General features: G+C 40.7%; 1 protein-coding gene across 6 annotated transcripts in view; it reads right to left on the reverse strand.

The window, feature by feature from the left end:
• The window catches only part of ZNF516 (zinc finger protein 516), a 98,749-nt gene that overhangs the window by 30,094 nt on the left and 42,194 nt on the right, over positions 1–26,461 (reverse strand). For all 6 annotated transcript variants that reach the window (XM_068193886.1, XM_068193839.1, XM_068193848.1 and 3 more), the window contains exon 2: positions 24,326–26,347. In XM_068193886.1, coding sequence (XP_068049987.1) covers positions 24,326–26,222 — 1,897 coding nt within the window. In that variant the 5' untranslated portion in view covers positions 26,223–26,347. The remainder of the gene's footprint in view (positions 1–24,325; positions 26,348–26,461) is intronic.

Here is a 26,461-nt window from a genome sequence, read left to right on the forward strand (position 1 = left end):
GCCCTTCCTGCCTGAATCTTCATGGCTGTATTTTTTTAACCACTGGAAAAGCTCATTACTTAGGTGTAATGCCTTTTATCCTTTATCACCACTATAAAGATGTCTTCTGGACCTCTTTTCCCCACACCCTACTAGTATATTCTGGACACATCCTTCTTGCTAGTCATTTTCACTATCTGTCCTTTTGTCTTGTTCCATTCTCTGCTTCGCAAGAAAAAAAAACGTAGAGGGTGGATGGTTTTGTAGTTAAAGACAACGAATGACATTCCAAACTACAGTTTTTGGGTTTACTACATACTTTAGTTCCATAAACAACCATGAGAAAGTTGTTCAATCCCTCTGAGATTAAAGTTCTCAATCCTCTGGAGGAGGAGCACTGTTGCTCAGAAGTGACAGCGCCTCTTAGCTCCAGCTGAGAAGATTTGTCCTTTACTCGACTCAGCTCTGCACACAGAAGTCTCTGTGTTAATTTCAGTTGTGGTTCCTTCATCACCTGCCCTGGCCAGGACAGGGAACTTAATAAGCTGGTACACTTCCAGTTTTGAAGATGTAATGCACTGCAAACAGCCTTGCTGATCCTAACTCCTCACCACATCTAGTCCTCATCATTTACTACAAATTGAGCATTTACGTCAGTTTGTAAACTCTTACTCCTTCTTTTGGTTATTCCTTCTTTTGAATCTAGTTAATTAGTTGCAGTGAAGCTCAAAATAACTATGTAAGGCAAGAAAAGTCACAGTCATGATGAAAAAAAGGTATATTTAAAAAAACACAAACAGCTATTTACATTCTCCTTGCCTTTTTCATTGTCCCAACATCTCTGATCCCCACTCTTTAGTTCTTCTCAGTTTTCGTTAAACTTTCAGTGCACTGTATTTGCACTCAGGCAAAGTTGAAAAACTTCCTTTAGGCAGAAACTCTTGCCCAAGAAATTCATGCTCCCTTAACCTAAACATAAAATTCAGACTTCAATTAAACTACTGTGAATTTCATACAGCTGAATATTGCTGGCACTTGCACTGTGCTAAATGTTTTCTGGCTGCTTAGTGTTGGACTTCAAAGTGAGGTACAGTTTTACCCTGGAAATCCTCTCAACAGACAAAACATAAAACTTTTAAGACAGTGGAGTATTTTCAGTATTGTGGTAAAGTACAATCCTCATTTTCAAACAAATCAGAAGTGCCACAGCAGCTCTTCTAAAAATCTCTTCATTTGGTTTACCTAAAAAATGTTATTGAAGTGTCATACTCCTGCATTTACAGTGAGAAGTGCCTTTAAAATGGAGCTGAATTTTTTATGCATATCCTATTTTGGTTCAAAATTGATCTACTGCTACTGATAGTAAATTTAAGCTGTAATGTTAAGAACATAAACCTATATTTTTAATAGAAATTGTTTCTATGTAACCTAATTATCCAGGTTACTATCTGAGTCATCTTGTTACTAGGCTGAAAAAAAACCCAGAAAAACAAAGCAATACCTTGTCTAACATTACTGAATCACAAGAAATTAATTATTTTCTGTGGAAAGCAGGGGTTTTAGTATTATAGTATTACACTGCTACAAACAATACTTTCAAAATAAGCATATTTAGATCTCAGACTGATTTTAAGTAGCTTTCTTGAATTTTTTTCTAACCTTCACTTTAAAATAAAGTATGAGAAATTTAATGAATGAGCTCAGTTAAAGTTGCCTCCAAATTCTGGGCTGACAGGTTCTATAATCCAAGTTGAAAGGCACAAGGAGGGGTAGTGAGGGGTTTTCTCTATCCCTCTGCCAGTCTTATCAAACACAAATCCTTGCCAATTTAATCTTTTCCCTTCCACAGACTCTCTGTGCAAGAGATGGCTGCAGCCTCAAAATGGAGAATCACCACTGAAGAAGTCTCACCTTTCATTTGTAACTCTCTGAGGAGGTTTTCCATTTCCCCAAAGCTGGAAACAGAAAAACAGCCCCTTTTTTACCATAGTTGTCTTGTTGCAGGTGGGTGCTATTCTACCTCTTCTAACCAAGCTCCTTCCTGAATCTAAGAGGATCTAAAAAATCCCTCACTTGATGTGGCCTGTCCTCTAAGACATGAAGACTCGGGGTGATAATGGGTCAGCACAGTCTAAAGATAGATCAGCTTGCTCTAGCTGCTTAATAGCTCGTTACAGGCAGCTGTAGCACTTAATGAGGCAAAGAACAACAAACTCGGCTCCTTCGAGGTTCTGCTCCCAACTGCTGGGAGTGGCATTTGCCAACTTGGACAAAAAAAAAATTAAAACTACAAAACAAAACCAAAACAAAACAAACAAACAAACAAAGACAGAAAGCAAGAAAGAGAAAAATCATCATTTTACTACTCATCACTAAGTTAATCTCAGAGCTGATGACAGTATCTGCATCTCCCAGATGCAAAGCCTGTGTCTGTCAGGTGATGCTGGCCAGAGACAGCGTAAATCAAGTCTGCCTACTCACTCACTGAACTGGTATCAGGACAGGCTCTCCAGCAAACTGCTGGAAATGGATGCCACCTCCACCACATTTGATGATCAGTTTAAAGGGAAAAGAGGAAAGCAGTTGGACTAGCAGCTCTTTTCCTTTTCCTTTGCTGTACTCCAACACCAGATTAGCAGCCTGGCAGACAGTTACAGGTCTTCACCCATTCTCAACCTACATGTTCTATCAAGTAGTGCCAAGAAAGAGCCCTGACACTACACTGCAGCCTCGGGATACACGGTTTGGAAGAACGCAGAAGCTCGACCTGCTTAATTAGTTAATTCCCCAGAAGGAGTTCATTCCATGAACATCTGCTCTTCCAGGGAATGTCAAGCTTTGCTGGAAGAAGCAAAACCAGTAACAGATCCACAGTATTCATAGGGCTGACATTTTTATTTAAAACTTGCATGGCAGTTACTTTAAGGGCCTTTTCCTTTAAGCAACCTTGTCATAACTCATCAGTTTGGGACTCCAGAGCAGAACCACCTACATCACTGAGACATCACTACTCTTGATACACGTCATTTTCAGATTTGGAAAATCTGCAGGTTTGTATTTTGCAGGGAAGAAGTAGTGAAGAAGAGGCTACTGCAGGCATATCTGAGAAAGAAAAGAAAAATGCTAATACTGCTGCATCATCACAGTCACTGGGTTCAAACACCTTTCTGTATTGAAAAGTATGATGATATTTTGAACGTGACAGGAAATCACCAAAATTTCTTCAGTGCTTCCCCTGTGAGCCAAACAAGTCAGGAATAGAAATGTATGAGCCACTGCCCCAAGTGCTCCAATGGTACTCTGAGGTTCATCAGACTGTGCTGAGCACTGAAGCATCCCTGAAGCGCTATAAAACTTCAGTTAGAACTTGTAATTCAGAGATTCCCAGTGACCCCATTATCAGCGTAGCATAGAGAAAACGGGGCTGGTCTTGGTATATGAAGGCAATGACTATTCAGGGAGCTTTAATCAGAAGGAATTTAACTGAACAAACAGCCGTGGCTCCCAGAGAAAGGCAGAGTACTTATAAAAATTGAAAGTAGCTGAGCGTATGCTCTAGAACAATAAGATAGAATTATTATACTAAAACCCTTTAATTAATGCATGCGACAGAAGCTGTGATTTTTAAACCCTAATCTCCCTGTCATTTCAGTTTTTAAGAAATAGTAAGAAGCACCCATCTGCTCAAGCTGCCACACAAGGCCCAAAGTTCTGTTCTCACACCAGTTTCATGCCGGATGTCTCAATAAATTTACTGCTTATTTACATCAGCCAAAATGGAGAAGAAAGCTGCTAATCTCCTAAGTTTGCCCTTGTGCTGAAACAAAATATATTTTGCTGCTACACACCACATTCTTCCCCCTAAAAGCAGGGGTTTGTCTCCCCCTCCCCCCAAAAAAGAAAACCCATAGGGCATTTCTAAAACCCTGACAGATGTTTAATTACAGAGGCACTAGCAAGCATTATTTTGAGAAGCTCAAGCACAGAACGACTGTATCTGACAACCAAATGGCTAAAGAGTCTGCGGTACCACTAGCAAAACAAAAAACTCTGCTAATCAACATTTTTGCTAATTCAAACAACTAATAATTGATATGCAAGCAAAAAGCTGCCAGTAGCGCAACACATCTGAATAACCATTTAATAGGAGGAATCTATGGTGCAATCTCATGTTACCACGGGTGTATTAGGAAATACAGCAAACAGCAGTCAGAGCTATGTTGTGAAATATCAAACCCAACTCTTACTCTCAGCATCTAAGAACAAAGTACCTTTTGTAATGCAGGTTTCTCCCCCGTTCTGCATTTATTAATTCATTAACTTCATTCATTTAAATAGGTTCTTTAGACACTGATGTAAATGAACAGGGAACTACAGTATGCCTGTGGGCTGTGTGGCAGGAAGAGAATAGAGATGGCACTGCCTTCTCCACTGTTATTTCCAGCTGTTTCTTACAAATTTCTCACTGATTTCCTGGAAGTTCTCACACTCAGTTCCAATTAAAAAACTTTGTTTTATTCAGACAGAAAATCCTACTTAGGACTATTAAAAAATTAACAAAACCCAAAAATCCAGTCACACAGAACTTTGACTAAAATTTCTTGGCTATGCCTCTGAATGGAGTGGAACCTGCACCTTCTTTGCTGAGTCAAATTTAGTAGTGAATAATCTTCATCCTTTATCCACCCTCAGAGCTGAGTGAGGCATACGCGCCTTGCTGTGCTGTAGAATTGTGTACTGAGCACGCAGCAACATGAAATATTGTCCTAACAGATTTAAGCATGCCTCAAAGCACATTGTTCTGACAGCGCCTGGGTCTCCGTCATCACTCTCGTAACTATCAATGATTCTGGTTAATTTTACAATCACAAGAGGTACAAGCCTCCATCTGGTTAGTCTACATATTGCTGCAGAGTTGGAATCACACTGATCAACAAAATATGCTTGCTAGTAATGCTCTGTTAAGGTGGACTGATGAGCGGAGAACAGACCTGCTTTCAGCTGCACATAAGACCCACAGAAAATGCAAGGGAGCACAGCATGAGTATTGGTGCTCCCTGGGGAAAGGTGCCTGACACTCTAGGGCTGCTGGGGGAGGCCAGACAGATCAGGATTCAGGTGTGCCAGCAGGTCTGCTTAGTAACCTAACACACCAGGTACAGTCTCTCAAATGCCTGCAATACATAAAGCAACAGCCTGCCACAGCTCTTTCCGTGGAATGAAGCTGAAGGGAAGAGAGTTCCTGGTTTAATGCCTGTGACTGAAGCAAACTTGTGAGCACAGGTGACAGGGTTTCCAAGCACTTCTTGCTCCCCACTTGCTCAAACCCCAAGTACAAGAGCATCCTCACCTGCAAGTGAATCGTGGTGTAGCTGCCACTACAGAGCAAGTCACCACCATTGCCATCAACCCTCATTAAGAAGCCCTGGCTCACAGATCTTAGGGGGTGTCAATGCATGAATCCTCACACCAAGAGTAACAAGGTTACATCTGTGCCAGCAGCAAAACCAGACATCCACAGGACTGTCAGCATGGATGGAGACACCGTGGCAAGACTGCTATTTGTGTTGTTATAGCCCTTCCTCTACACAAAAGATAGCTGGAAGCGTCACTTGGTTGACACTGCTGCATCTGCATCTGGAGTCCCCTTTCACCAGACCTACAGGGCTCACAGGGTAATGCTGCTTTAAGCCTAACACGTCTAACACAGACAACTGCTGGCAGAACCTGCAACACAGAGTGCATCTAAGTCTCCTGTGAAACAGGTATTTCTTCCTTATCTTCCAGTTCTGGGTTACTTTTGGATGTTGTCACAAACTAGGACTCCCCTCCATCCCCTTCTGTCTTCCAGCACAGGAGCCAGTGTTGATTTCTCCCAAGTCTCACTCAACTGTATTCTTACCTTCTAATCAGGCCTTTTCTCTGAACTCCTGGTAAGCAGCATGTTTAAATGCAGAACTGTTTTTATAGATCTTTACCTACAGCTCTTCTCAAACAAATTTGCAAAAACACAAATTACTGGGCTTATATGCAATGTACTCCATAAGCAAAAGAAATTACAAATTCAGAAGCCTTTTCTTATTCTGGACTTCAGAAAACACTTCTCCAGTAAGACCCTGAGTAAAGTGATTTAAATGCTCTTAAAACTTCAGCTTATTCTCAACACTAAATTTGCACCGAGGCTCTTCACAGCACAGTATGTGTAATGTAGGATTATACAAAGGAACTCCCTTATGCAGCAGTTAAGAAGCACCTCAACCCTTATATTGTTTTGACCTTCTTTTTGCATTAACCTACAAGGCAAACAGAAGCAGTCCATGAGCAAAGGGCAAGCAACACTTCTTTATCTGCTTTTGTTGAGAACTCCCCTTCCCATAGCTCTACTCACTTCTATTCACCATCAGGCACAGCACAGAATCCCCCAACCATGTTTTATTTCATTCACCTAATACTATTCTAAATAGGTACAAAAAGTCTGCTGTGATTCTACTGAAATCCTCAATGCTACAACTAGTAACCTCAAAAGAAAGAGAACTAGTCCAAAGAACATAAATATAAAAACCAGTAACTTCAGAGCCTCTCCTGGCTCTGGACAGCTGGAGTTTTTAAAAACACAGTAGCTCTGTAGCTTAAGCAATGAAAAACAGGTTACAGAACTCAGCAACAGGAATTAATAAAAATGACCAAGGGTCATCTGTAGTCTATCAATCACTGTATCATTTACAGTTCATATTACAGTAGAAATGTATGAATGTTGTCAGTGTTATACACTGGCTACTCAGATCTATAATGAATAATTGATAGAGGTCATCCATCTGAGTCCCAGCCTATTAGTCAAAACTCTAAACCTGCTGTTCACCAACAGTAGAGCACTACAGATGAAGAATAGAGGGGCACTTAGAGAAACTGTTTTCAATGATACAAGCAGTTATAAGGGAATGCAGATGATCTGAAAACAAAAGCTAAATTTTTCTGAGACCTAAGACACTACTCTTTGTGAATCAGCAAAACAGCATTTCATGTATACCTGTTTTGTACAATTTATTGCCAAGAGTAAAATCCATAAGGCAAATCTTAACTCGAGGCTTCAGTCTTAAATCTCTTAAAGGGTTGAGAAGTTTTAAGAGTGTTTGAGCTGACTGCTGGGAAGTGCATTTGCCTCACACTCCCTTAGATATTTTACACTGAGCATCCACTATGTCTCATCCTGACAAAGTGACTTTGAACTAAAATCAAAGAATAAAAAAAACTTTGTTTAATAGACCAAAGTTTTGATATTACTTTTAAAATGAGTAAGTAATAAACCAGGAATAGCTATATTTCTGAATACACCGGGTGTTTGAGGAACTAAGACTTGCAACATGACCTACACTGTATTAACCCAGACACAGACATTACCCAAGTAACTTACTCCATGACCACATTAATTCTAATGGTAGCAAATGGCAGCACACCTTGGAAATTTGGAGCAAGGTTAATGCACCAAATAAGCATCTACTAACTACAAACAGTCCTACTAACTAGTGCCTTGTTTGTTTACTTACAATTCACCATGACTGAACTGAAGAATCACCATCCTGACTCTCTCAGTCCATCCTGCAGGGTGCAGAACAGATCATAATTTCATTTTAGCTTTAAGGTCAAGCTCACTGAGCTGCCTTTGAATGGTTTTTAAGGGCAGAATAATCCTTTACAATAATAATGACTGAGACATGGAATAGGATTGTCTACAAACAGCAGCCCCACTTTCTAATCTTTACAACAGCAATTCAGTAGTGGCTGAATTTGAAACAGCCATGATATAGTTACATCCTGACAAGCAACACCTGAAATGCCTTCCCTAGCTTTGCACATCCTAGGAATCAACAAAAAATTTAACATTTTTTCCAATAAATTCAGAGGCAGGTAGCCAAAGTACAGTTTTCTCTGCAAATTTACGGATAACAGAGCCTACTTTTAATTCCCTTTGCTGAAATACGAGGCTCTGTCTAGACACCAGCCTTAAGGCACTCTCTTTGCATATACGGCAGGTCAGGGTATACTGGAAGCATAAGGATTGTCAAAAAACCTGTTTGGGCTTTGGCAAAGTAGCAGTACATATTCTGTAGACAGCACAGTTCTTAGGCTTCTGTCTGACAAAAGCAAGAAGATGCTACAGTATTTTTGACAAACTTAAGCTTTCCTTGCCAAAAGCCATCCTCTCCCCAGCTCAGCCTGTTAGGAAACCAACCTGAAGAAGGCACACCTCTGCCTTTTCTTACCCAGAGATAAATTTTGTTTATTTTGACTGACTCTTGGAGGCTGCCTACTTCGGACTTGCAATCAGATTCCAAGATCAGTAATACTGGTTTTATATTGGACTTTTTACAACCTGCCACTCATCCTTTCTACAACTCAGTGGAGCCATATTTTGATGAGAAACTAATTAAAATCCTTGCCTGAACACACCAGGAGAGCCTCTTCTCTCATGCTTCCTGTAAACAGCAAAACCCAATTCCACTCCCATCTTCACTTCAAAATATTTTTTTCACACCAAGCTCTTGTTCAACAGCTTGTGTGTAGTGGTCAGGCTGTAGACACCTTTCACATATACAGTCAGTGGTTGCTTTTGATGGGTCAGACTCTCAGCTATTCCACTTCCAAGGCTTATGAATACAGACTTCCAGGCAAGTCTGGAATTTGGTTTGAAACACTGGTTTGGAGACAGGGCAGTTGAAGACACTGCATAGTTTCCACTAAGAAATTTACAGCTGAATTGGCTGAGTGGTTGGTACGGCAGCAGGGTTAGGTGAAAACAAGACAGAGGGAAACAGATTTGATAGCAAACAAGTAATTCATCACTCATTTAACTCTTCCACATGTGTTGCTTCCACATAATTTCTCAGCTAGTTAAAATGCCCATGTGATACTTGACATGGACAGGCAAATACAAACAGCAGCATTTAGTAAATCAGTTATTAAGATTAGTTTTGCCTTACAACAGCTGAGCAAAATAAAAGACATTAAGCCCAAACAAACTTCATAATGTAGGAAAATAACTAACTGCACTTTAAAGAAAGCCCAGTAAAATTACTACACCATCAGAAGGGAGTAATTTATTAATTACGTGATGATCATGTATTTCTGTTCTTTTCAGCTAGGCCTGGAGATTAAATATGAGCCTTATATGGAAAGAAACTTTGATGACAGTCATTTATTTGGGAAAGCTTTCTCAGCCTTTTTGTTTCACACAAATGATTTGAATGTTTAAAGTACTGTAATACTTTCATATCTAGGTATTAATAAAGACATGTTGTCTTTTCCATCTTTCATATTTTATTAAGCTTTTAGTGAAAATGTGGCTGCTGGCTTATAAGAAATTCAAAAGTAATATATATACAAGCAGGCAGCCATTTTCACAGTCTGGCAAGTAACAGATTTCCATAAATAACAAAGAATACAGGGTCATGTTATCAGCTGTTCAGAAATTTTTAAAAGTCAGATTGCTTCTATTTTTGCAGTAACTATTTGCTGGATTATTTTTATTTGTGGCTTGAAAGAGAATCTAGAAATATTTTCCCTAAACTTTAGACACTATGCTCCTAACTGACTGGCTTTCTCTCTGCTCTTTTTTCACTTGACTTCCACGTATCTGTGTCCAGTCTGAGGGCAGGGAATGGCATTGGCTCAGAAGCTGGGCCTGCAAAGGTCTGTGAACATCTGAATATGATCCTCGTGCATTTATATGACCAGATTGCACAGATATTGGGTTATTTGTTCACATAGGTGGTCAGCTGCCCTGTTACCTGGCTCTTCAGATGCAGCATTAATTGCACTGTACATCAGTTTTAGGTAATTAGACACAGCTGTATGTTTGAAAATGCTAATACACAGTGGGAAATCCTTCTGGAAGATGTTGGTCATTAACACTTTTCTCTGTTTTGATCCCTGTTTAAAGTTCCCTTTTACTTTTCCCTTGGAGACTTTGCCAAGCTTTCCACTTGAAAATGATTCTGCAACATTGTGACTCTGCCTCTTTCTAATAGAAAAAAAATCATATACATAATTCTGTGAAAATGGAAGCCATGTCCTTAAAATATACAAGGAAAAATAAAATTATTTTTTAAAAGTATTTTTGACCAGCAGAAGCTGATGGACAAGATGAGGTTGCTCAGTGTTTTTCTTTTTAATGACATATGAAATAATGCATTTTACATACTTCTTCCTCCCTAGAAAAGCTGACCATTTTTCTAGAAAGAGACCGGAAGCTCCTCTTCTGGGAAAAAAAAACCCTGAAAACAACAAACACCAAAATTGTCTCGGATCTGCTCACTTAATTTTCTTCCACAAACACAGGTTACAAGCCATGTTAGTTCAGAACCAGACTTTGACAATCTCATTCCCTCATGATTCAGGTAACTAATAAAAACCCACAAAAACAACAACAAAAAAATCTATGCTATAGTTTTAATCAAAATTATGAGACTATTCTTGTTATTGCTTATCTGAAAATATAAACAAGTTGGGTCTCAGACTTCTTGAAAAAATGGCTTGTTTCATGGCTGTATTGGGGAGGTGCAAATAAAAAGGGAAGAGATTACACTGGTGATTGTGAAAGCATGAAAACTCAACAGGCAAAAAGGCATACACAGATATAAATATAGCACAAATAAATACAGCTTATATTCTTATATATAAGAATAAAATTAAATGGGTTCATCCAGTCTGACTTTGCATATTTGCAAATCTGCATATCTGGCATCCCAGAACCAGAGTACAGCATTAGTTAAAGAAAATGATCGAGCAATTTATTCCTTGTTTTCAAGAGTCCAGAGAGAAGAACACTGTAAGAAGAGCAGTGATAACATGGTAACCCCAGAAATTAGAGAAGTGTATATTGCTTTAATTTTGATTCATGAGCGAGGATTTATTTTCTTCCTTTTTTTCCCCTAACTGCCACTAACTGTATTTCTGGTGTTCTGCTTCAAGGGAGCACCAAGCTAGTAGGGGATTTCCTAAGTGGGATTACCCGTGTTTCTTCAGTTCCTGCTGGCTGCTTGCAGTTGCACCTGTGACAGCTTAACCAAGTTGGCTGTCAATGACCTGCAACCAAACCTGAAGATTTAAGCTCTCTCGGAAACAAAGCACATGGATGAAACGTAACCTCAGGGTGGGATTTCTTCCTTTGGCTGAAATCAGTAAAGACTTCTAAGTCCTAATAAAGAACGGAAAATCTAAGCTCATCTAAAAATTTCCGCCTTTTTGTCAGGAGTCTTGCTTCTCCATTCAGCTTTTGCTGAGGTGTAGTCACAGTGCAGAATATAATTAACTCTTGAGTACGAGAGGAATGGGAAAACAGTTTCCCTTCTCTTCTCAGGAAAAGCCTTTTGGGGTGGGAGGGTGGGCGTCAAATCAGAACAGTGCCAAAGCTTAAAGTAAATAGAGGCACAATTAAGCTTTCATACAACATCTGTATCACATTTACACATGCGCTCACTTCCAGGGAAGTGACAGACATCAAAACTAATGGAGAACATCCCGACTCTCCAAATGCAGGAAGAACGTTGCAGCTTTCCCAGCTGTGCTCTTGGGACTATAAAACAAGAGATTGGCAAAGGAGCCTATTTTTTATTGCTTTTACTATTGGTTTTGGCCAGGTAGTGTCACAAAATTCTTAAACAGAGTTATCCTACTGCACCGCGAGAATTATGTACTCCAGGACTACTGGAAAACAATAGATGCAGAGTAAGCCTCATCATCCTCTGGATGTTATGCACAGTAATTGGTTCCAGGGTCAACACTGTGATGCTACAACAAAGGGCTGTAGCTTAAGGGTAAAGAATAAACAGCGGGAGTTAATGGAAGTTCTGTTAATCTATAAATGCCCCCCAAAATGAAAGACAGAAAATAAAATATTCTGTATAAACAAAACTGATTATGAATCCAATATGCAACCTTAGTTCTCAACAAGCTGTTAATTTCATTAAAGAAACAAAGCAAGTATTTCAAGTCACTGTAACAAGAAAGCAACACATTAAGATTTTGAAGCTAGTTTGACAAACACTGTGCTTGCCATGGGTGCAAATTTATTTGGGAATAAAATACAGACAAAGAAAGGTGTCTAAAATTACAGTATTATTCACAAAATACCATTATTAGGGTATAGGCAACTTTGTTCAAAACACCACATGCGATTGCTCCACTAAATCTAAACATCTGGGGCAAGTTACCCATCTGGCTTTAGTGCCTTTGAAATTACATGCTACATTTAAGCTACGAGGTCTAGTCACACCAGTTTTAAGTAATCATGTTTTCATAGTCCAGCACTTCATCATTTTGAATTTTTCATTCAATAACACTTTTGATAAAAATACATTTAATCCTCTTCCCCACACAGCAGGAAAGTGAAACAGATATAGAGGTACAAATGTTTTCTTTCTAAGTATTTCTCCAAATACAACAATTATCTCCTGCCATTCAAGCACTCAGATGAAAAGGTACAAAGGAACATCATTATCCTTGTGATTTGCCAGGTGAAACACTAAGATGCAACATATCAAAACAGAATCGCTCATTAGTATGATAGTATGTTTCCCTATCACTCCTCCTTCCCTTTTCCATTTCCACTGTTCTCAGGACCTGAAAGAAACTTTTACCTGCTTTTCTTTCACCTTCTCTGCTGCTGTGCACAGCTTCAGATGCTGGGACTGCTCATGCAGGGTTGTAGCAGGGGCACTGTCTGTCCTCCTTCCCCAGTTCACTCCTGCCTCCTAACATGAGCAAGATGACACTGAGTTACAGCACCTTCTTCTTTGGTGCTCCACTTTTTCTCCGTGGTCACTCATTTCCTTCCTTTAAACAATACTCTGTTCCCAAATGCCAGCTGTGCCCACATAGGATGAGTTCCCACAGCATGCCAACCTCCCTGGCACATGCTGCTCCAGGCCTTGGCTATCCTTATGGATCTCCTCCCATTAGTAAGCCAACATTGTGACACCATTTATGCAAACACAGCATGCTTTTACCTCCAGCTTACTTCCTTGGGCCATTGATTCAGCTCTTTTCCAAGGCTGCTCCTAAGGCTCCCCACACCTACATAAACCACCAATGGTTTGCAGCTGACAAGAGCCTGAAATACAGACCCTTCAAGACAAACTCTTCTATCACTTCCTTCAGCTCACAAACACAATGGTTGCATCAAAGAAAAATATCCCCAGCCAGGTCCCATCCATCACCCAGCTCTTGGCAGCACCAGCCTGAGTGCCTGGTTTGCCCACAGCAACACCGGGATACATCATAAAATGGCACTTGGGCTCACTCCTAGCTGGGACCCTCGTGAGAAGAAACATGGATTAGTAATCCTACAGTGTATATGCTGTGAGATAACCTTGATATCATGCATCAGATCAAACATGTGCATGTCAGAAAGCAAATTCACAGATAGGGCAGTTACTGCAGAAAACCACATTTCTGGCCTGTGCTTTAGCATGGCTCTCACTCGCCACTACAGCAGGGATCTCTGGAGAGCTGTCAGCAACAGAGACCTGCTTGGAACTATCAATGAGCTTCCAGAAGAAGCTGTTTACATCATCTGGATGCACCTCTAATAGTAACACATCATCCCTTTACCATGTAGATCCATTTATCTATACTTGTTACATAAACAATTTCTGAATTTTTGTCTTTCTCAAACCTTTTTCTGCTTGATGGACTTTTTAATTACATTATGGTTTTGGCCCTTTCCAGCCTTCCTTTCTTCCTTAGGTATCAGGTTTCTTTCCTTTTGGCTTCTAAAGGCCACAAAGAAAGTTGCAAAACTGGAATTTGAGTAAATACTTTATGAAGAACACTTTCCATGATGCCCTGCTTGAGTGAAGTCAGTATTTCAACTTACTAAATATATGCTAAAGTACATTTTATTTAAACATAATCTTGCCCTAATATAATTGACCAAGAAATGTCAGAATAGCAGAAAATATTACTTAGCACATAAAAACTTAATTATGAATTAACAGCATTTCATTTCCATTATGAGCCTTAATTTTAGGTGTTATCAGCATACAAATGTCTAAGATAAAAAAATCCTAATAACTTGCAAAATTGTATTATTATATTTGAATTATAACTGATGTGTCATATCTGTGTGTATTAAACTAAAAAAAGCACAACACTCCCTACTTCCACAAAAAAACAGCACTGAGGCTTCCTTGTCAAATATATTTAGCATTACAGTAGCAAGTAAGTGATCCTCACTTATGTGCACCCATTTTGTTGTCCCAGAACAATCCAAGTAAAGATTAATTTTTTCCTGTTACAACTTTACTTGTCATTCTGTGTTTGGCTATTTTTTTAAGGCTTCTCCAGGCTTCAACAGTACTTAAGGTTAAGACATTTCTGGGAAATTGCTGTGCATGTGGATATAGATATGTGCAAGGACAAGAAACTTCTGCAAAGTATTATAAGGGGTTTAGGATTAATATGTTCCATGTGCAGTGTAAGATGTACTTCCTGAATTCTCTTTTAAGGGAAGAGACAGATCTGTTTGCTTCATTATCTACCAAAAAAGGCTTTACTACCTACTGAATAAAGGCTAAATCACAGAAAACAGATCATACCCTTGGTTCAGTAAGGGTATGAACCTACCAAAACATGCCAAAGGCAACAAGGAAACACAGCATCTGCTCCACTACCTTGGGTACAGCAGGCATAGGAAGAGATTAAGTCTTTTATATCCCATTATCATCCTGAGTCACTGCATTCAGTCCTTCACCATCATGACAGTGGTGAAAGACCTCTACTGTCAAAACACCCAGAAAATGCTTCACAGGAGGTGAGAGGGAAAAAAAAAAAAAGCCCTTTAGACCTGAGGTTCACATTTCCCAAAGAACTCATATATATCCCTTGTGGCTACGCTTTTTTCTCCCTACCAAATATTTAGGTTTTGCTGACAACAGCTTGCCTCAAATGCTATTTAAGCAGTAAGACATCACAAGACATATGCTATCCTAAGATAACACACACCTCTGAAGTGCTTTTAGGTGTAGCTGATGCCTTCAGCAGCCTGATGAATTTTTTATCTCAAAGAAACACAAGGTTTGGGAATGCCTTATATTACAAACTAACCCTAAATTTAGTCTTTAAATAAATAAATAAAAGCTGTGATTTTGCATCCTGTAATTAAAAAAAAAAAAAAAGAAATCTGACTTGGAGTAAATTCTAACTTCTGGCTCCCAAATAAAACCGAACTTTTTAGCGCTATACCTGTGATATGACAAAAACAACCATTTTAATGGCTATTTGTTTTTCTGTTATTTGAAGTAACAGAGATAACGAAGTAATAACTGAGGTTTGAGATTACCCACCTTGAAAACAAAGTTCTGAAAGCAGGAGGGCAAATCTTTTCCATGGGTCCTGTACAAGGATGAGTATCTCATGCTGTAAATCCATGTTAAGTAAGCACCCGTATCAAAGTTACAATAACCATCAATTGAGCGAGTACTTTTGCCTTTCACACGGACACCTTCTCATCAGAGATTCTGCGCTTTAAAAGGATGAAGGGTTGGATTTTTGCCCTCAGCATTGCTAAAGCGTAACTGAAGCCATCAACAGAGTATCCACAAAAGACAATTCTGAGACTTGCTCCTCCCCTAGTCTTATCCCCTGTAAAGTTTACATGCTACAGTACATTTCAGGATATGCAATTTACACTGGCATTGATTAGAAAAAATAAAGATTTCCCTATTCTTCTCTAATCTCAGGCCATTAGGTTCCAAGTGGTTCAACAAAGCAGTTAACAATTATTCCAATCTTACTGCTCATATGCTTAATATCAAGCCAGCAGTTATAACTATTGCTGTATCAAGGCCAAAGTATTCTGCAATTTTCCAGTCCAAACCCATGCTGTCTATAAACAAGAAAAACAAATTCACCATGAAAGTAAGTTCCCTACACATTTACAAATCCATTCAGGGATTCAGTCCCTAAAAATACAGGCTTGCTGATGATAAATCTTGTAGGCAATCAAAAGAAAACTGAGAATAAGAAAAGCTATCGATGCTCCCATCACAAAGTGTTCCCTTAACTGCAGCAAAGTTGTTCTTGACTTTTACTGGTACGACTGGTACCACAGTCAGGCCCTTTTTTACAGTAAAGTAATCCAGTGCCTGAATGAAACTAGTAGGTTATAATGTAATAAAGTGAAGTCAAGTGAGACCTAGTAAAACTTGTATTTGTAAAACACACCTGCAGGAAACAAATTATCTACCAAGGCTAGGCCCAACCACACATTACTTTTATATCCTGTGCAGCCCTGGGACTTCTCCACATTTCAGCTCCCGCAGAATTCAGCTCATCCCATCCACTGAGAGTACCTACTGCCAAAAGAAAATCTGACTCTTGGTCGAGGAGAAACTGTGAACCATAATGTTAAGAACCGCAAAAAGATTTAGCATTAAAGACATTTATACAAGCCCCTCGTTAGCAGTCATTTACAGATCAGCAGAATCCCACTAAGCACAGTCATGGAGCTACTGAAGTATTTGGGAATCAGATTAAAACACTACCATCACAATTTTCATTGCCTGAATCCTGTTTTACTAGATGGGGGGAGGCAGTCCTCACTGATCAGAAACTGCTTGAAAATAAAAGCACTACACAATGTGATCTTTTGACTATAAATGTCACAAAGCAGTATTTCACACGCTACAGTTTGATGTAATAGAAACATACAGTAAAAAGAATTACCAGAGATGCTAAACTGACTTTTACAAGGCAGCAAGGTCAGGGCAGGTGTCAAGAAGTGAGGGATTTGTTAAAACTGAGGTTCCATGCAGCTGGATTTCCAAGTGCACACCCCTATATGCAGACATTTACCCTATTTACTGAACAAGAGCTTTTTAGCTCTAGTATGAACACTGGAATCCCTGTGCAACTGACTTAAACATAAAGGGGTATTTCTGAATGCACAAACTGAAACCAAGATGGCCAATACATTTCCACACCTTTTTAAATGCTAGTGTATGTGTGGAATGGTGACTGACAGCTGAGGAAGAAATAAACAAAGATACAAGCAATCCTTTGAAGCAGCTCTTGGGACAACATTTCCAAAATCTGTGGAAGTAGTAGTATGAATAAATAATTTTGGGCATTTTCTATAAGCTTCAGGGCAAAACTTATCCTACTATGACCTACCTTTAAGAAACCACACTTCCTTGCTTCCTAAGAGATAAAATAAAGGTTGGGTAAACCTATCTCTCTCTTAGCATCTTGTACAATTTTTCTTCCAAGCTGAGCTGTGTTTTGGTTGCTTATATCACAGAAGTACAGCTAGAGTAAACTGCCTAAATAATACTTCTATCTCACGGTGTCACTTTTTATTGCATACGGTAACCTGCAAAAAAGGAACACTAACAATTAAAGCTAAATACAGCAGAAGTATCTTTGACATGCACGAAGTTCTTCGGCACTTAACACCCTCGTACAAGGAATAATAAAAGTAGTGCTACAGCTGGTCTAATAACTTCAAAACACTGCATAAGAAATTGTCTCTGAGCAACAATAAAGGCAATCTCTCTCGTGACAAGCCATTAATCTACTGAAGTATCCCAAGCTCAGCCAGCAATCCTTAGTTCTGACTTGAGCTGACTGTGTTATCTGTTCCTCATCACCATGTCCCATTTCAAGAGGAACTTGAATTGCTGTTTAACACTCTTGCTGGCCACCCACATTACATGGGACTGAGTAAAACAGCCCTTGGTAATGCAGAGCAAAGTGTGGTAATGAGTAACAGAGTGGAATTTACCTAAGATTCCTACAGGGCAATTGTTGCATGTTCCTTAGTCAGTATGACGTCAGGTTAATAGCATTAAGGGGTACAGACTGATTTATGCCAAAGCATTGCTGTCCCGCTCCAATCAAAGACTTCCTGCATGGATTTGTTGAAGCATAGCTCCCACCATCAGCCTAAAATACAGAAGGAGCAAGCAACCTCATGTGTGTGAGGTGTACCTGGCAAGGGAGGTTTTAACCAGTTTTAAGATGTCCCATGGCTTTTCTCTCTTCCTTTCCTCTCAGTACACACTGCACTCATCCTGGCTGCCAGAATTTTTCTTGCTATCCATTTTCTTGGGACAATCAGCATAATTTCTATTTTGTTCTGTTTCCTCAGTAGGTATTCCCATTAAGATCAACCCACTGTTAAAGACAAATAGAATAAAAAAATACTGCTGAGGGCAACGCCACAGGAATGTGTATACTCACGTAGGAGATTATCACTGCAGTCCTGAGGAGAGTACAAGGGGAGGAAAAAGTTACAAGTGGTGCTGTGGAGATATACACAGGCTTGTACTGGTCAAAAATGATGGTCCAGCCTGCAGTGTTTTACAGAGAAACCTCAGATCATGAGAAAGTACCACACTGCACATGGCTTTGCTAACATGCATCATGATTGGACTATCATTACAGTCCATTACATTGGACTTGCATTACAGCAAGGCAGATAGGAAAGAGAAATTTCTAAATGGTATTAGATGTGTTCAAACTAGGTAACAAACTAAGTAATGGATCTAGTCCAAATTTGCTTTAAGGAACAGTTGAATTCTGCTAAGTCCCAACCAATATCTAATGGATCTCTTACTGCTAGCACAAGGTCTTTGCCTCTGCCCAACTTCTCCTATGATTTGAAGCATCAATTTGCTTGTAATTCCAAGTCCCAAAGTTTCATTGATGCCACTGGAGTTAAGAATTCAAACAACTAGTTTGAGTTGTAAAGCTGAAATGGTTTTACATTCCAACAAGCACCCCTTAGCAATGCCCAAATTAACTGGTGAATGTATAATCACAGCATGACACTCTTATCTTCACAGTTCTGAGACACCGTTCCTTCTTGAAACAGCCTTATTTCTTGGAAGCCTTGAGCAAGAGTTACCTATTGTCCAGGACTGAAACATTCTCCAGTTTGTTATATGCTCCTTCAGCAAACTAAGTATGATAAATAACTTAAACACACTTAAGACTGTACATATAGAACAAGATATCATTTGGTGTAAAATGCCCCAAGAGCACTGCCCTTAGCAGCACAATACTATGGGATTTACAGTAAGTGAGAGTCTGGCATGAGAAGCATCTGAAGTGTAATTAATCAAGATATGTAATAAAAATGTTTGATTTTTAAACAGTGGGGAGACCTCCCCTTGCACACCGAGAAACACTTTTTCTTGTAAGAACAATGAAGTCCTGATACTGAATACTGGCAGCTGTTCCATACAGTCATGCTAGCAACAGAAAACATTTACTAGAACTAGCTCTGTTCTCTGGAATTACTATACATTTTTATTTTTCTAATTTCATTTGCTTAGCTGTTTTATTCTTATTGTTCCTTACCTCCCAAAAATTACAGCCTTGCTGCTTCACTAAAATATTAAAGCAACTGTAAACAAATTTTACTTTTGAATTATTTTACATCAAAAGACTTCTAAAAAGATGCACTTTTCAATGAAGTTCCAGCTCCTGGACTTGTTATAATTCATATCTGAGCAAAACAAAGTCCAAATTTATGCTTCATAAATCTCCCCTACTCTTTTTCCTCAGAACTTGCTAATGTTATGTTCCTATTCAAGCATTCCAGTTTATATATAGGATTTGCATATAACAGGCCTGGGATAAATAGTATATGTTACATTCCCAAGACTGTATAACCTGTAAGCAATTCATAGGCAGTTGTCCCTTCTTTCAGTTTACTAGAAAAGATACTAAATCAGTCTCTGGCCATGCTCTTCTAAGAGTTTTTGAAATGTAACAAACACAAAGAAAGAGGTCCAGATCTTCTGGTTTTCACATGGACTTCTTGGAGTGACCCACCTGAGCAGAGCACATCACGAGCCTTTACAGCTTCAGTGCAAGCCACCAGCATGCTGGCACTGCTTTGGAGAGTCTGAACTCCAGTGCCATTGCACACCTCTCTTCAGCCCCCCATCCCCCCTGAAACCTCATCATGTGGCTCAGCTCCCTTTACCAAGGTCCTGCTTCTCCCCGCTATCCCCCATTCTCCTTTCTCTCCACACTGCACCTTACTCCCATCTCATTCCCTGTTCTAAGCAACTCCCACCATGCCACCAGTGATTCCTGATATAAACCAAGCACAGCCACACACCACTGTTTTGTATTCACTGTCTGAGGTTTTTTTATTTATATTCTGCACAGTCTTGTGTCCACCTCGGGCAGGTCACGAGCTTCTTGGGCTGAAAGCAGTATTGGTACAGGGCCCAGCACAACAGTCCTCACTCACAGTCAGCCCCTTCCTGCACTGGCCAGTGCAGAAAAAACAACGTGTGTGCAATACAGGTGAATCAGTCTCTCCTTAAAGCATTTTGAAAAATCAGAGGAGTAGAAGGGAAAAAAAGGCAAAGAGAAGGGAGAGCAGAGGCAGGAGATAAAGGAAATAGAATACACAAGATGGTTTTCACTGGAAGCTGCATTCCAAGGTGATAGACCCTCTCCTTTCCCTGATGTCTTTCCTTGACATGGCCAAGCTAGAAGCAGCATTCCTCTCTTTTATTTCTATATAACACTCCTTTTTTTATTTTATTTGTTTTCCCCTTCTAGTTTAATTTTAAAATTTACTTCCAGCCCAGATTGATACTTACATGCAAGAAGTAGTACCACCTTTATGGCATTTCCTCACTGGCTGGGCTATCTCAGGTCTGTGCTTTTACTCCATGCTTGCCAAGAACTAAGAGGTATTTAAATTCTTTTCACTTCTTTTCTTCATCTTTCCACCTGCCAACAGCAGTCACAGCCTCAAAAATTATTCTTCCTTCTTCATTTCAGGACTGACATATAGCCTAATGTAACAAACCCAAACACCTTTGCTGCTAAAACCACCATGGCAATGAAGGGGCTCATGCCTTAAAAATACTAACCACCAAATTACTTTCATATATCTAAAATTACATTTTAGGTGAGAAGTGCAAGATTATTAAAATAGTTTTTTCCTTTCACTTTTATCAACACATATATAATCCCTCACTACTCTCTCAGTCATATCTCTGGGGCTCTTCTCAATGAAAAATGAAAATAATTTAAAAAGCCCAACAAAACCCCTCAATTTGGGGAAGAGGTGAGCAACAATCTACAGATGGTTCACACAGCTTTGGCTGCAACTAGGTGAACATTCAGGTACAGTCTTGCAAGTGGCTTGAAAGATAAATAAAAATGAAGAATCATCTGGGGCAGGAATACCTCAAAACCATCCAAAGTCTGGTCTCAAGGAAGCAAACGTGCTCTGAGCCACCTCTTCCCACACGGCTGTCACACAAAACACAAATACTCCATGCATGATCTCTGCATGACAGGTATCACACAGTACACTGTGTGTAACTCTAGAAAACTCCTATTTACCCTCCCTCCAACCAGATGAAGCACACTTTGTAGTCAGCCCAGCAGCTGATAAACTGGGTTTGCAACACTACACCCCAGTGCCTGAGAAATCATGATGCTACTCGACAAAGGCAGCAGAGGCAAATTCCAGACATGTTAAAAGGGAGTGCCTGCCCTGGAGGCTCTCAACCCCAATTCTTGCTCTTCTCCCAGTGTGCCTTGTCAATACTTCTCTGCTCCTGCCACCCTCAGCTCCTACACCTGCTGGCCCTAAGTGACCATAGAGGTGTCCTGCTGCAAGACCCTGTGCGTCAACAGCGCTCCTCAGATTATTAAGAATTAAATGCACAAAGAAATACTTTCAGCTGAGTCAAGGCCACAGCATTCAATACTTGGCAGTCTCAAGGCCCTCTTCTGACACAGGATAACATAGTAATTCATGAAAGGGGGAAACAGAGAGTAAAGATAGGAAAGTAAGAAAAAAAAAAAAAAAACAACAGATATTGTATAACCTTTTGAGTAGCACAAGATTTTCCTGATTATGGCCTGAGTAAAAATAATGCTGTAGCAATAATGTCAGGAACAGGAACTGAGAGCCCTGCTTGTCTGCCTCCACTGGGGAGGAAGCCTGTCCATGGGGCTGGAGCTCTATTCTTGATGGAAAATCTTCACCTGGAAGAGTAACTAAAAAAAGATGCAGCAAAGGATAGCAAACTACAGCAGTACTAGGACAAAATGTGCTTCAAGGCCATACCAGAACACCTCATTTTTGCAGGCACATACATGAGGGCAGAATCTGGCCTTTATTCCATACACCTTAAGTTACTGTTCATAGGGGAGGGGGAAAAAGCCCTTTTGAGTTACATCAGAATCTGCAAAAGAGTAAAATTAACCTTACAGCTTACTGGACAGAAGGACTCCAGTTCCTTAGAACACAATACCAGGGCAGTGCCAATAAACCTCCATACCAAAATGAGATAATTAGGAAACTTTAGTCCTGAACATTTACCTATGAAAACTCCTTTTAAACATAACAAAACAAATAAGTAAAAAAATTTAAACTTACTTTCAAATTAAAAAAACCTGCCATTTGTAAAAAATGTTCCCTTCACTGAGACAGTAAATAAACTCTAGTAATAGGCAACATTCCTCTCACACCGAAATGTTTCTTATTAGCCAACTAAATACTTGATTAGCTCTTCAGCTGTGATGTTAGCAAATATAAAATGCAGCAGCCACCCTCCCAGCCCATCATTGCAAATATATCCCTTTTCCAAAATGTGCCTTTACTCAGGCCCATCAGTTTGCTGCTTCTTTACAGTTAAAGCAAACAAGGATCAATTTGGTACCCTAAGAAGTGAGTTTCCAGTCGCTGGCATCAGTTAAGCCAGTAACTTTAATTCCTATGAGAGCATAGTGCTGTGTGACTAACTCTCCCCTTTCAGTCCCTTTCAGGACTCTCTCAGTCCTGCAGCAAGGGCTCAAAGCCTGAGCTGAGGCAAGAAGCAGAACAAGCAAAAGAATGAGGCAACTCCTCCGGTTAGAAATAAAATATGGAGAGCATATAAGAACAGTTTGCCTATTTGAATGTCATACGAGGAAGTGTTGCGGTGTTTCCAGCCCAACTGCAGAGAGATGGTTTTCCATCACAGCAGTTCTGATTGCAGCATTGTACATTACACTGGTGAAACATGGCATCCCCATTTAATGCTAGACAAAGCTGCAATTTTATCACCACACCTTGTGTCAGCTGTACCGAAGTATCTCGGTGATGGACTTGCACACAAAGTAGGCATGTACCCAAAAGGAAATTTAAGTGTTCAAGAATCCAACAGCACATGGGAAAGCCAAATTCTGAGTCTTTTAAATGTGCAAGTAATCATACTTTAAATATTTAAGAATCTGTAATAATCTAGCTTGTCACTAGACTTTCTGGAGTTGTTTTTTAAATGGAAAGGTGAAAAAGCATAAAAAAACCCCTGGTGTTCTTGGATTAATTTGAATATATCCACCATTGCTTCAAAAATTTATGAAAAACACGTAACAATTCACAATTCTGGAAAATGTCGCTTTGTTGCTGTGGAGTCTGAAGCCAGGAGAAAGGGCAACATTATATAATATCCTGACAGAGCAAGGTAATTGAATAAACCCACTCTCTTCCACAATGGTGCAGATTACTTCATCCACGATGGTCTTGAAAATGAGTTTAACTCTATAGATAACTGTGTTCTTCAGAACAAAAGGAGTGAAAATGAGAGGAAACCGTTTTTGTTCACCAAACAGAAAACAAACAAAAACCAGCAGAAGGGCTAGTAAGGAAAGAATGGTTAATCTCACATTTCTAAAAGGGTATTATAAACAAAGCATGGTGAACAACAAAAATAAAGGATTAAAAAAAAAGACACGAAAGTGCTTAATGGTGTTCTTTTAAATATTTACTTTGCTGCTATTTGGAGAATAATTTGTTCCATTTAGTAGCATTGGGCTCAAAGGACCGCTTTAATCCAGAGAGATTAATTATAGCCTTTGGAGTTATAAACACAATTTGGGAAGTGAAGCGGAGAAGAGGAGAGAGACTCCTCTCACGCTGGCGTTTTAACAAGTTTATGTGCTTTGGGGCTATGCTACACAGGCTACACCTGTACACTGCAGACAGAACACTGCACAGAACACCCATGAATTGTGGAAAAACAGCCCCCAAGACATCCAGGGGGCTATCCTGAATATCCTACAGTGTTGCTGTAGGCAACTAAAATACTTCTCAGGAGTCCTTCATCAAAATACAAGTTCACCAGCGCATTACAAAAACGTCATCTCACTTCTATTACCTGCACCAGAAAGGAGCTGCCACACTGAGACAAGCAGCAGACATGGGGCCTCTAACACCTCTCAAAGCTTTCATGTATTTCTCTCTCTGGTCATCGCTGTGTCCCAGACCAGGTGACAGAGGGACCAGCAACAATTACTAGGGCAAAGCTGGGAGCGATCTTACCTAGCAAGAGATTGGCTGCTCCCTCCTCCGAGCTCTCCTCAGCCCCCTCTTCTCCCAAGCCAGAGGTGGCCGAGTCCTCTGGGGCGGATGCAGAGCCAGGGGTGCTGGGCCCACTGACGGACCCCGAGTCCCCTTCCTCACTGCTGGAGCCGTAGCGGTCTGGCTGGGCGGCTGTCCCACCCTCGCTGCAGCTCCTCCGCTCCTTGCGGTGCACCCGTGAGTGCAGCACCATTTGGTGGTAGGTGCGGAAGATCTTCCCGCACTCGAAGCACTCAGTGGACTTGTTCTGGGTGGCCCGCCGGCTCTGCCGCGAGGCAGGGCGATAATCCAGATCCCCTGGGGCAAGTGGGCAGCTCTCCCCCGCTGGGACATTGCCAGTTTTCTCCAGGCACCCACTGGTGCAGCTCTTCTTCTTAGGGTTGCTGGGTGAGTCCTGGTCTCGCTTGCGCTTCTCCTGGTTGACAAGGATATACTCCCTCTTATCCTTGTCGTAAGTCACATCTGCATCTGCCAGGGCCTCATCCCATCCCACATACTTCACATACTCTGAGGGCTCTACTACTTTTCCTTTGGTGGCCAGCTGCCAAGCTTGGTAGCTACTGACCGGATCCAGCTCAGCTACTCTTTTCCCAGGCTGTCCTCTCGTAACTCTATCCAGCCCTACAGATGGCCGTAGACTGAGACACTGCAAGAAAAACTGCTTGGTTACCGAGGAGCTCAGGCTCCCATCAGTCAAGCCCTCAGCTTTATCCCCGGTGCTGCCTGGCTGCACACGGTAGTGAACAGCATTATGCACTTTCAGGCTTTCCATATTTGTAAACAGATTTCCACACTTGGTGCAAACTTCATACAGAGATAGGCCGGTCACAATTGTCTCCTCTTGTATCACGTCATTGATAGTGGCAATCAGCTCCAAGTCATTTTTTGGTTTGTTTTTGCTCCCAGACCTGGGGCCATGCGACTTCATGTGGTTTTTGAGAAACCATGGCTCTTTGAATCTCCTGCCACAAATATGGCACCCGTGATCAAATGACCCCCTGTGCTTTTTCATGTGAGCTTTCAGGAACCAGGTTTGACTAAAGGTCTGACCACAAACTTCGCACGGGAACTCGCCCACATTCAGCTCGCTCTTGCAGTTCTCAGTGTAGCTCTCCCCATTGGGGACCTGAGCTGTTATATGGTCTTTCTCTATGTGGTTTAACAGCGTCTCCTCCCTCAGGGTCATGTAGCTGCACAACCTGCACTTGAACGGTTTATGGACCTGGTGCAGGTGCTGCTCCAGGTCCTTCTTCCTTTCGAATTTGTTTTTGCAGAAGGTGCACGGGTAAGAGGTCAGCTTGTTGTCCTCCTCAGCTGGTACCATTTCTGTGACCTCCTTCTTGCTGCTTCTCAACAAGATCTTGCTGCTATCGATCTGAACGGTACCGTTCAAGATCTTGTTGCAGGCAGACGTACTTTTAGTGGGGCTGGTGCACCCGCCAAGGCCCTCTGAAACGCCCATCTCTCCCAGCTGTGCCTCTCCCACCTCTGCCTCGTGCCCCTGACTTAAAGTGCCTGTCCTGTGACTGCGGATGTGAATCTTCAGGTTGCCCTTTTGGGAAGCTCTGTGGTCACAGTAAGGGCATTTGTAGGGTTTCTCACCTGTGTGCTTCCTCATGTGCTGAGACAGGGAGCTCTGAAAAGGGAAACTTTTACCACAGATGCAACAGCTGTGGCACATGGTCTTGTCAGCATCCATGTCATTCTTGCTTAGCTTGCCAGGGCTGAAGGATCTCCGTAACTCCATTTCTGCCTCTCTGCTCCGATCCATCTGTATTACTGCAACAGGGGGTAAGCGGGGCAGGAGGACCAAAGCATGTCTGGCAGCAGAGGAGGGCTGGACCGCGTTCTCAATCATACGGTTCTGCAGAGAGGTGTTTTATTGCTTCATTCTCAGGGTAACGTTTCTCCTTTCAGCTGCTCCACAGAGTCCACAGCACCGATTTATTTCTGTGTGCTTTGTAAGCAGATGGCATAGATCACCTGAAACAAGAACAAAATCATAAAAATGTACAGATTCTTAAATATAGTCAAACCTATTCATGTTTTGAATTCAACAGCTTCCATCACTCACTCCGCACTCAGAAGTGCACCATA

This window comes from Anomalospiza imberbis, chromosome 1 (assembly GCF_031753505.1).
Source record: "Anomalospiza imberbis isolate Cuckoo-Finch-1a 21T00152 chromosome 1, ASM3175350v1, whole genome shotgun sequence".
NCBI classification, from domain to species: Eukaryota; Metazoa; Chordata; class Aves; order Passeriformes; family Viduidae; genus Anomalospiza; species Anomalospiza imberbis.